General features: G+C 50.0%; 1 protein-coding gene across 1 annotated transcript in view; it reads left to right on the top strand.

Moving 5' to 3' along the window:
- The first annotated feature begins 490 nt into the window (after window positions 1-490).
- Chrna3 (cholinergic receptor nicotinic alpha 3 subunit) overlaps window positions 491-11,090 on the top strand; it is a 13,148-nt gene continuing 2,548 nt past the window's right edge. Inside the window, exons 1-5 of the mRNA XM_021207790.2 lie at window positions 491-584; window positions 2,510-2,649; window positions 2,741-2,785; window positions 4,644-4,753; window positions 10,138-11,086. Of these exons, the coding sequence (XP_021063449.1) occupies window positions 506-584; window positions 2,510-2,649; window positions 2,741-2,785; window positions 4,644-4,753; window positions 10,138-11,086 (1,323 nt within the window). The 5' untranslated portion in view covers window positions 491-505. The remainder of the gene's footprint in view (window positions 585-2,509; window positions 2,650-2,740; window positions 2,786-4,643; window positions 4,754-10,137; window positions 11,087-11,090) is intronic.

Here is an 11,090-nt window from a genome sequence, read left to right as displayed (position 1 = left end):
TCTGTGTGTGTGTGTGTGTGTGTGTGTGTGTATGCGTGTGCGTCGTGCTAAAAATAGTTACTTTAAGAGCATCAACTTCCATGGTCCCCTTTTGAGTTACACTAGAGCTAGCGCATGTAATAGGCCCCCAACCCTCCTCAGAGCTGTACCTGCCAAAAAGCCACGGCTAGAAATTTGACCTTTTATTCCTGCCATGGTGACAATGCCTGATCCCGTCTGGTCTGTAGCCTAGAGGTTTCCAGACTCTGGGCAGCTCTGGGCGAGGATCCACGCAGGAGACCGTGGCCCGACGCCCCTCCCACGACGGGCGCAGCTCCTGCCTTGGCCTCCCAGCCTCCCCGCCCTGCGGCTGCTTGCAGCGCTTGGCTGCCTGGGGTTCGTGCACTCGGGCGCGCAAGTACGCGGGAGCTTGGCGGCGCGAAGCCGGGAGGAACCTCCGCGCTCTCCGCACTAGTATAGCTGTGCTTCGGTGGTGGTCAGCGCCAGAGTGGCTCCCGCCCTGTCCATGCGGTCTTCAGACATGGGTGTTGTGAGGCTCGCGCCGCCGCTGTCCATGATGATGCTGGTGCTGCTGCTGCTGCCAGGTACGAGCGGGGAGCGATCGGTTCCGGAGTCCAGGCTGGCTGCGGGCGGTGGCCATCGGGCGGCGGGTGGGTCGCCTGTGTGAGGCTGAAGCACAGGGCTCTGTTCCTCGCACGGCTTTGGCCACCAGAGCCTTAGAAGTCTAGGCACCCACTTGCCTTGAATCTCAGCGTGGCCCCACTGTTCTGCCTGTGCACGCGCATCCCAGTCCCTACCACTGAGTCCCTTGGCTACTCCTTTGTTCCCAAACCTGCCAGTTAGCTGAGGCTCCAGGCTAGCCCAGAACCGGCACTCTGCTTCTGCTCGGGAGATAGAAGTTTGGGTCTCGGTCCTGAACGTCGCCCTGCAGCCCTGCTTCCAGCATCTGCCTCCTGCCCACCGCTTGGTTTTATGTGGGAAAGCATGTGGCCAAAGAAGGCTAAATATTTGTCTAAAGCTACCGAGTCGTTTTGGAGCTGGGGCTGGACCAAGCCTCTGGTTCTGGTCATCCGGTATCTGCGCAAAATGATCGCGTTGCCTAGAGACCTTCGACGCGATCGCTCCTCCCAGGCCGTCGTGGAGGCTCTAGAGGGGAGCCTATTAGGAGGAAAGCCCTTCCAGAGACCCAGGATGGCTGGCGGGTGAAGCAGAAAAGCAGCTATGTTGTCCCTCTGAAGGCGGTCAGAGCACGCAGGGGCGGGGGTTGGGGTGAGGGTGGGGATGACACCAGCATCGTGGCTGTGCATCATCATAGTCTGCTCTACTGCATGGGTCCTGCTTAAATCTAAATCACGGCCTGAAGAAAATAAGTTACGCCTCCCCCCCCACCCCCGCCGCAAGACTGTACCTAGACTGACCCCAGTACTGTAAGCAGACAGCTTGAGCCAAGATGTCTTGCTTAGTTGGAGTGGATTTGTAAACAAAGGATGCCCAGGGACCAGAGGTAAGGGCTGGGATGAGGATGTGAAGACAGCCCTGCCAGAAACCCAGTGGGCACCTTGGCTCCTAAGATACTGATAACCAAACCCCTGCAGAATTTGGAGAGGATGAAGGGGCTGTAGTCTCTAACATGGTGGAAAACAGGGCTCCTGGCCTGGGGGAACCCCAAGTGGCTCCACCCCAGGGTGAGTCATCTTTCCACTTGGGCAGCAGGAATACCACAACCTTCCTTGGTGGAACAATAAAGGTTTGAGCAGCTAATAGCTCTTTTATTTATTTATTTTTCTTTTAGAAAGCAAGGTTAGGTGGTTATGTAAAGGTTAGAGTTTTATTAAGAAAACAAAAACAAAAAACAAACAAACAAACAAACAAACAGTATCTGGTTCTCCTGGGAAAGGCATTTGCCACCCAGCCTTATGACCTGCGTTAGATTCCCAGGACCCACATTGTGGAAGGAGAGAACTGAGTTACCCTCGGAGCCTGCCCCCCACATGCCACAGCATGCACCCTCCTCCATTAATGTAATAAAAAAATTAAAGAAGAAAATAAGGAAGTCTTTACTTAGATTTAAGAGAGAGAAGGAGGGAGAAAGCTAAGGAAACGGCAGAGCACACACAGAGATGGTATAGATTCTCTGAGGAGAATCCCACCAAGCTAACAGTCCTCCCGCACTTGCCACAGGCCAGTGACTGAAGCACTTCACCTCCACCTTTGATGTGCACTCATGCATACTCTTTATTTTGATAGCTAAGAAATGATGGTTCAGAGAGTTTAAGCTACTAGCCTAAGTGCACACAGCTTCCCTGGGGTTGCCGGGATTTTCCCCATTTCAGAACTCAGGCTTCTAAACCACTGAATGTGCATGACCTCGGTTTCCCAGCCTGTAACTTCAAGGGAACATTAATAGCCTGGAAGTCCAGAGTACCCTGGCAGACGGTGGTCTGTGGGCAGGCTGCCCTCTCTGGGAGAGGTGCATTTCCTCAGGGACTGACAGGGATACCTCCTTCAGTGGCCAGTGCCTCGGAAGCTGAGCACCGCCTGTTCCAGTACCTGTTCGAAGATTACAACGAGATCATCCGGCCGGTGGCTAACGTGTCCCATCCTGTCATCATCCAGTTTGAGGTGTCTATGTCTCAGCTGGTGAAGGTGGTAAGTGCTGCGCCCCTGGGGTTCTAGGGGAGTCTTCTGCAGTCTGCCTTATTTTGGTCATTCACTTGTCGACTTCAATCTTACTTTCTAGGATGAAGTAAACCAGATCATGGAAACCAACCTGTGGCTGAAGCAAGTAAGTATCCAGGTTCTGTGTACTGCTGCCCCCTGGTGGTGATGGCTTTATTTGTTGCTGGGGAAAAAGGGGAGCTGGACTGAACACTACTCCTGAACCCAGAACAGGGTCACCTCACTGCTCTTGAGGGCTGACTCCTCACTCACGTCACAGATAGACAAGCTACATCCTGGAGAGAGAATTCTCTCCATAGCCCCCCTACAAAACTGAACAAGCTGGGTGTGGTGGCTCAAGCCTTTGATCCCTGCACTCAGAAGACAGAGGGAGGTAGATCTTTGTGACTTCAGTGCCAGCCTGATATATATTGCAAGTTCCAGGATAGCTAGAGCTATGTAGAAGGACATTAGTCTCAAAAAACAAAACCAACCAACCAAACAAACAAACAAAGCCAGTTTGGTCTGCAGAATGAGTTCCAGGCCAGCCAGGACCACACAGCGAGGCCCTGTCTCAACCCCCCCCCCACACACACACACTGGAACCCTGACCCCCAATTCCAGTAACACTGGCAAAACCATCCTTCCTTTCTCTTGCAAAGCCAGGAGTGGGTTCTGTTGCATTGTGGGTAGGGCAGGAGCAGAACACTGGTGTTCTGTTCAGGAGGAGGCAAAGAGCCTGGTTCCCACACGTCCTCCCTAGGGAAGCTTTGGTCAGATCTTTTGGGAGACATCACAACTCTGCAGCCTAATGGTGACCCATCTGCCATCTCAGCCAGCCAAGCACTCAGCTCCTACAAGCCTCTTTGTTTGAAGAGGCTGGCGAGCCAAGCGAAGTGTCCCACCTACGCGATCCTCTGTGGCCACAGCCCCACCCTGCTTCCTTCTGGTGATCTGTGCTCAACCAAGTTCACTGTGTGGCTGAGGATGACCTTGAACTTCTGGCCCTTCATCTTCCTAATGCTTGGATTATAGGAGTTGTCCCCATGCCTGGTTTATGTGTTGGTTGGGACTGAGCCTGTTAGATAAGCATCCTACCAAGTAAGCTAAGTCTCTAGCCCCACATATTCTGTGTGCGTGTATGTGTGTGTGTGTGCACGCGCATGCGCACGTGCGTGCATGCGTGCGTGCGTGCATGTGTGTGTGTGTGTGTGCCTAGGCACATGTGTGAGGGTGTACATACATGTGTGTGCATGAATTTGGAGGTCAGACGTTGATAGAGGATGTCCTCCATGATCAGCCATTGCATCATTTGTTGAAAGCAAGGTGTCTCACTGAGCCTAGAGCCCAGTGATTCTGTTGGTCTAGGGAGTCAGCTTACCTCAGGGATTCTGTCTCTGTCTCCCGGAGATTATGCAGTGGGACGGTTGTGTGCTCAGGGATTCCATCTCTGCTGAGGATCCTCACATTTATGCAACAAATCCCTTATTCACCAACTCACACCTCTTTTCCTATTTGAGACAGGTCTCATGGCGCATGGCCTAGGATTCCCTATGTAGCTTAAGCTGGCCTTGAACTCACAACCCTCTTGCCTCAGCCTCGTGCCACTACACCTGGCTGATGAGTGATTCCAAAGTATGTAAAAATAAATAAATAAAAATAGGAGTTTAATGATGAACCTGGTAGAAATCCAGAAGGTTGCCACCTTGACTAATTGATCGAAGGCAATAATTAATGGATTAGGCTCCACAGTCATGAAGGCTGACTAGAGCAGGGGCAACCTGCATATTTAGCTCATGCTGTCTGCCCTGCTGTCCCCATGTTGCTCCCTTGGGCCAACATTTTCTGCAGCAGGGAAGTGGTTCAGTGACCCTAAGCAGGGGTGACCTGTCACCATGGTGGCCATAATGAAATGTCTGTCAGGAGAAAGAAAACCTGGCTGGTCCTTCCACTGTCTTCTCTCCCCCGCCCCCTCCTTTGGCCAGATCTGGAATGACTACAAACTGAAATGGAAACCCTCTGACTACCAAGGGGTGGAGTTCATGCGAGTCCCTGCAGAGAAGATCTGGAAACCAGACATCGTGCTTTACAACAAGTAAGAAGCTGGCTGTCCCATACTCTTTTGGTCTGGCAGACTGGGCTCTGGGTCCTCCAGCCACCCACTATGCTTACAGTCTGGGCTTTTTGCGGCCCTTTCCGAGAGGGCTCTGCTTACTCGTTCACCCTGGTGGTACTGGGCATCCGTTATGCAGTGGGTACCATAGATGCCAGTGAGCCACAGAGTGGCAGGATGCTGAGTGGTTCCTATCATGTGTGGCTGGAAGAAGAGAAAGGTCACCAGAGAAAGCTGCTGGAAGGAAATGACCTTGAAGGTCACATGGGATTTGGAAGAGGGGACCTGCAGCAGGGAAGGTCCGGGGACGCGGGAGAATATGCCATGGGTAGCTAGAGTGACCTCACTAACTGCACTGTTGTGTATGAGGCTGGAGCAGCCCCAGTGTACGGTGGGGGAGAGCAGGGGAAGGACTTACACGTGGCACCGGACACTAGTTCTGCAGGCAGGGATGGGAGGAGATGGCTGTCTCACCCTCTTTGAGAGGGAATATTTGTGAGAGAAAATCAGGGCTGGGCAAGACTCAGAGGTTGTCCCAGGCTCCCAGGCTAGAGACCAGAATAATCACTGAGAAACTGCTAAACACACATCTTCCTGGGGTTAAAACATTTTCTTCTTTGTTTTTTAGTGTCTTCTCTAAAGCTTATATACATATTTATATGTCTTCTTTGTAGGTAAGTGTCTTGTTCTTTAGCGTGGCTACCCAAAGGATTTTTATCAGTCTCTGTTCATCCCATTTCCTGCCATAGACAATTTTTTTCCGAGTGGTTCCGGAAGAGAGTTGTGTGGGTGTTGAGAGCTCTGAGATCGCCTCTTGGCCTCTTGGCTAAGGTCAGTGTGGAGGGATCTGAGATCGCTACAAAGCTGCCCCAGCCTTGACTGGCTTCACTGCACCCCTCTGCGTACCCTCACTGTAATGATTTGTTTATTTGTGGTGGAGGTGCAGTACCCTAGTGCTGGGGTTGTCAGTGCTCATCACGGAAGCTTCTCCGTGTAGTCCTGTTCTCTGAGAGGTGGCTATTTCTTCTATGTTTATGACCCTAAAACTCACTCTTTGGACCTCTAGACCCCATTTTCTCCTATGTTACCCCCATTCAGCAGCTAATCCTACCTAGCCCCTGGGTCTCATGATGCTCTGGCCTTATGCCCTCAAATGCTGACATTCATGGGACACCGGAACCCTCGCTAATGGTGTGGATAGTGGGCTTGTCCTGCTGCCGTAGGTGCCCCATTGTTCGGCTTTCATGAGTCTCTGCTGCTGTGATTTTCTTTCTATCCTTGCTCCATTTCCACACATAAACTTTTCATCTTCTCTTGTATGTAAGGACCTTTGCTAATCCCTTACACTTCCACTGCCTTTTCTCATTTTGACCAACTCACAGAGTCCGGCGGTAGAGCAGCTCGAACCCTTGCTGCGGCTGTTGTTTCTTTGTCTCTGTTGACACCCATTTCTTGAACTCCCTCAATATGTGTGATGGGTAGAGATTTTTCACTTAAGTTTTTGGCCACTTGTTTGGTCAACAAATACAAGGGCGCCATGTGGCAAACACTGTGCCAGATTTTCGTCTCCTGCTGGGTCCTTGTGTTCTGTGACTCCTGGTGGCACACATTTTTAAATCCCAACCTGTGGGCTGGAGAGATGGCTCAGCAGTTAAGAGCGCTGACTGCTCTTCTGANGGTTGTGAGTTCAAATCCCAGCAACCATATGATGGCTCACAACCATCCGTAATGAGATCTGATGCCCTCTTCTGGGGTGTCTGAAGACAGATACAGTGTACTTACATTAAATAAATAAATAAATAAATAAATAATCCCAACCTGCACAGCGAACAGGCCTTCTGGTATGGGCAGGTACAACCAGGGGCTTCTGCGGCTGTAACAAGTGAACAGGATTCCTGGAGACCACAGGGATGAGCTGCTGGGTCAGGGCTGGCCTTCCTCTGGTACTTGTCCATTGAATACATACACAGTTTGCTGATGCTTCACTTGGGGACTGACATTCTGAAAAGCCCAGGCTCTACCCACAGATGTTCCGTGGACCTTGAACAAATCAACCCTGTTCTTTGGCCTTCAGTGTTCTCTTCAGAGCAGAGGCATCCAGCTACCCTGGAAAGACCAAGTAGTAAATAATAATAATAATAATAATAATAATAATAATAATAATAATAATAATAAATTTTTAAAGAAAATTTAACATTTTTTTGAAAATTAGAATTTGAGTAGATGCAGTTTCTGCCACAGTTATTCAACTCTGTCCTTGTAGCTCAAAGTAGCCACCCAATAGACAACACCTGTCAACAACTTTGTTCCAATAGAAACGTGTGGGAATCGTGATTAGGAAGAGAGCAATGGTTAAAGCACTTCCTCCACATAATCATGAGGACCAAAGTTTGCATTTCCCAGAATCCATGTAAGTGTCAGGTGTGTGTGGCAGCCTTGGAAGGCAGAGACAGGGCCACTCCAGGTGAACCTTATTGCCACTCTGGGTTCGATTAAGCAACTCTGGGTAAGCTCTAGGTTTGACTGAGAGATCCTGCCTCAATGAATAAGGCTGAAAGAACAATCAAGGATGATTCCTGACATTGCTCTCAGACTCTACATGCACTGCATACATGTTCACCCCACATATGTGCCCACATACACACAAATTTACATACACACCTTTGCACAACACAAACACACACGAATGGAAGAAGAGAAAAATGGTGGGAATATGGAGGGGATGTGTCTTAGTTATGGTTACTATTGCTGTGATGAAGCACCATGACCAAAAGCAACTTGGGGAGGAAAGGGTTTATTTCATTCACAGTTCAGTATAATAGCTCATCATCAAAAGCAGTGAGGACAGGAACTCATGTAGGACAGGAACCTGGAGGGAGGAGCTGACGCAGAAGCCAGAGGAGGGCTGCTTACTGGCTTGTTTCCCATGGCTTGCTCAACCTGCTTGCTTGCTTTCTTTCTTTCTTTCTTTCTTTCTTTCTTTCTTTCTTTCTTTCTTTCTTTTTGTTTTTGTTTTTTTGAGACAGGATTTCCCTGTATAGCCCTGGCTGTCCTGGAACTCATTTTGTAGACCAGGCTGGCCTCGAACTCAGAAATCTACCTGCCTCTGCCTCCCAGGTGCTGGGATTAAAGGCTTGTGCCACCATGCCTGGCTCAGCCTGCTTTCTTATAGAACCCAGGACTACCAGCCTAGAGGTGGTCCCATCTACAATGGTCTGGGCCCTCCCCCAGAATCAGTAAGAAAATGCCCTACAGGCTTTCCTACAGCCCAATCTTATGAAGACATTTTCTCAGTGAGACTCCTTCCTCACTAATGAGTATAGTTTGTGTCAAGTTGACATAAAACTAGCCAGCACAGGAAGGCTTGTGGTCATAGTTTGCCAACTCCAGGACTGGGTCCTGGGCTTTGAAAGTAGGTTCCTTACTCCCCTGTCACTTATTGAGCCTGGACACCCCAAATAACCTTGTTCAGGAGGCCCCTGTATTCTGTAGGGTCTTCAAGGTTCTGCTCAGCTCTCATAGGGCTCTGGGGATGGGGTATTGTACTGAGTCTAAGCAGAGCCCATCTGGAGACTGTATAGAGCTCTGCCCTCTCCTACTGCTCCTTTCCTCCAGAGTCATAAGGGATTAAGAATTTGGAGGGGTTAAGAATGTAGAAAGCCATTAGACAGGCAGTAGTAACCTTTGCCTTTAATCCTAGCATCCAGGAGGCAGAGGCAGGAGGATCTCTGAATTTGAGGTGAGCCTGGTCTACAGAGTGAGTTTCAGGACAGCCAGGAAACCCTGTATCAAACAAGAAGAAGGAGAAGGAGGAGGAAGAGGAAGAGGAAGAGGAAGAGGAAGAGGAGGAGGATAAAGAGAGAAAGAAAGAAAGAAAGAAAGAAAGAAAGAGAGAGGGCAGGGAGGGAGGGAAGGAGGGAGGGAGGGAGGGAGGGAGGGAGGGAGAAAAGAAAGGAAGGGAAAGGAAAGGAAGGAGACTGTGGAAAGCTATAGAGAAAGCCAGGTAGGGGCTCAGGCATTGAGTTCTCATATAATAGCTGTTCTGCTCAATGGAAGCAGTGTGGGTAGGAAGGACAGAGGCCAGCAGGGAGGAATGAATTATACTGGACACTTCTTTCCAACAGCAAATCATTTTTACATGACAACCAAAGGGGCATGAAAACCCTGAATGCCTCCCACTACCGAAGCTAAGAAACCCACAGAGCCGACACTAGATGTCAAGAGCCTTCAGTGAACCAGGCATTGGTGCCTCACACCTGTAATCCCAGCATTCAGGAGGCCAAGGGGGAAGGATAGTGAGTTTGAGTCTAGCCTGAGCTACAGTAGCATGTCCTTATCTACAAAGGAAGAAATCCTTCAGTGGGAGGGACTCTTGGAGAACCATGTGACTTTTCTGTCAGACGACTTCTCTTGGCCACTGAGATGGAATGCTGAATACAAGCTCTACGGGGAACTGAGCTTGTCAAGAGTTTGTCTGCTAAGAAGTCAGTTTATAAACACGAATAGGATGATTCTAAGAAAACTGCATCATCTATATAAAAAGAAAGGCAGGTGCTCATGGCCAAAAGAAAGACTAGAAACATGGGGGTTGAGTGGGGGCAGCTAGAGAGGAAAGCAAAGGGGCCTGCTGGCTGAGTTTGATTTGAAAGTGTTCATTGAAATCAGAAAACTTGGTCTTTTATTGGAGAGTAGCGTAGGGAGGAAAGGGGAGCAGTGCTAGAATTGGGGTCTGGTGGAGAAAATGAGATTCCTTGCTAGGGTGAGTTTTACAACAGAAGCACCTATGGCTGGCCCATGGAACCATTCCCAGGTCTGTCGTGGGACTTCACACATAGATAGAGCACTTGGTGGAAACAGGCTATAGAGGTGTTAACAAGGTCCTGCCTGCCTGCTAATATTCCCAACAGCTGCTAAGACACCCATCTCCAGGACAACATTCATCTCATCACAAAATCAGAGCCCAGTGGGGCCCATTTTGGGTACTTAGGAGTCTCTATAACATCAAGCTGAAAATTGTACCCTCTGGAATGTACTGGGATATGACATAGCGGTGTGTGGTGGGGAGTCCAGGAGATGGGGAGATTTTACTAGGAAAAGCTGGGCTGGGGGTAATAAGTGTGGCAAATCATGTGCCAGCAGAGATGGGGGTGGTGGTGGTAAATAACCAATGTGGGTGAGCATTGCTGGGGGAGGTCTAGCCTCAGTATCTCCACTGGAGAATGGGGCAGTTGGCACAATGACTCTCTCTCATATCCCCTTGTTTTATAAATCGTCACTTGTTATCTTCCCGGCGGCAGCACGGGAAGCCAGGCTGGGGGGCTATAGAGTGATGACCGTGAGTTGTGTGCCCCACTATGTCTTTGCAGCGCCGATGGGGATTTCCAAGTGGATGACAAAACCNAAGCTCTACTCAAGTACACAGGAGAAGTGACTTGGATCCCTCCGGCCATCTTTAAGAGCTCATGCAAAATCGATGTGACCTACTTCCCGTTCGACTACCAAAACTGCACCATGAAGTTTGGCTCCTGGTCCTACGACAAGGCAAAGATCGACCTGGTCCTCATTGGCTCCTCAATGAACCTCAAGGACTACTGGGAAAGTGGCGAGTGGGCCATTATTAAAGCCCCNGGCTACAAACATGAGATCAAGTACAACTGCTGTGAGGAGATCTACCAAGACATCACGTACTCGCTGTACATCCGCCGCCTGCCGCTGTTCTACACCATCAACCTCATCATTCCGTGCCTGCTCATCTCCTTCCTCACCGTGCTTGTCTTCTACCTGCCCTCCGACTGTGGGGAGAAGGTGACGCTCTGCATCTCCGTGCTCCTCTCCCTGACTGTCTTTCTCCTAGTGATCACCGAGACCATCCCTTCCACCTCACTGGTCATCCCCTTGATCGGGGAGTACCTCCTCTTCACTATGATTTTTGTCACCCTGTCCATCGTCATCACAGTCTTTGTGCTCAACGTGCACTACAGAACTCCGACCACTCACACGATGCCCACTTGGGTCAAGGCCGTGTTCTTGAACCTGCTCCCCAGGGTCATGTTTATGACTAGGCCGACCAGCACCGAGGCAGACGCTCCAGAGACGAGGACCCTCTACGGTGCTGAGCTNTCAAACCTGAACTGCTTCAGCCGTGCAGACTCCAAAAGCTGCAAGGAAGGCTACCCCTGCCAAGATGGGACATGTGGCTACTGCCACCACCGTAGGGTAAAAATCTCAAATTTCAGTGCCAATCTCACAAGAAGCTCCAGTTCTGAGTCTGTCGATGCTGTGTTGTCTCTGTCTGCTCTGTCACCAGAAATCAAAGAAG

The sequence above is a fragment of the Mus pahari genome, chromosome 10 (genome assembly GCF_900095145.1).
Source record: "Mus pahari chromosome 10, PAHARI_EIJ_v1.1, whole genome shotgun sequence".
Taxonomy (NCBI): Eukaryota; Metazoa; Chordata; class Mammalia; order Rodentia; family Muridae; genus Mus; species Mus pahari.
This window is presented reverse-complemented; position numbering and strand designations above follow the sequence as displayed.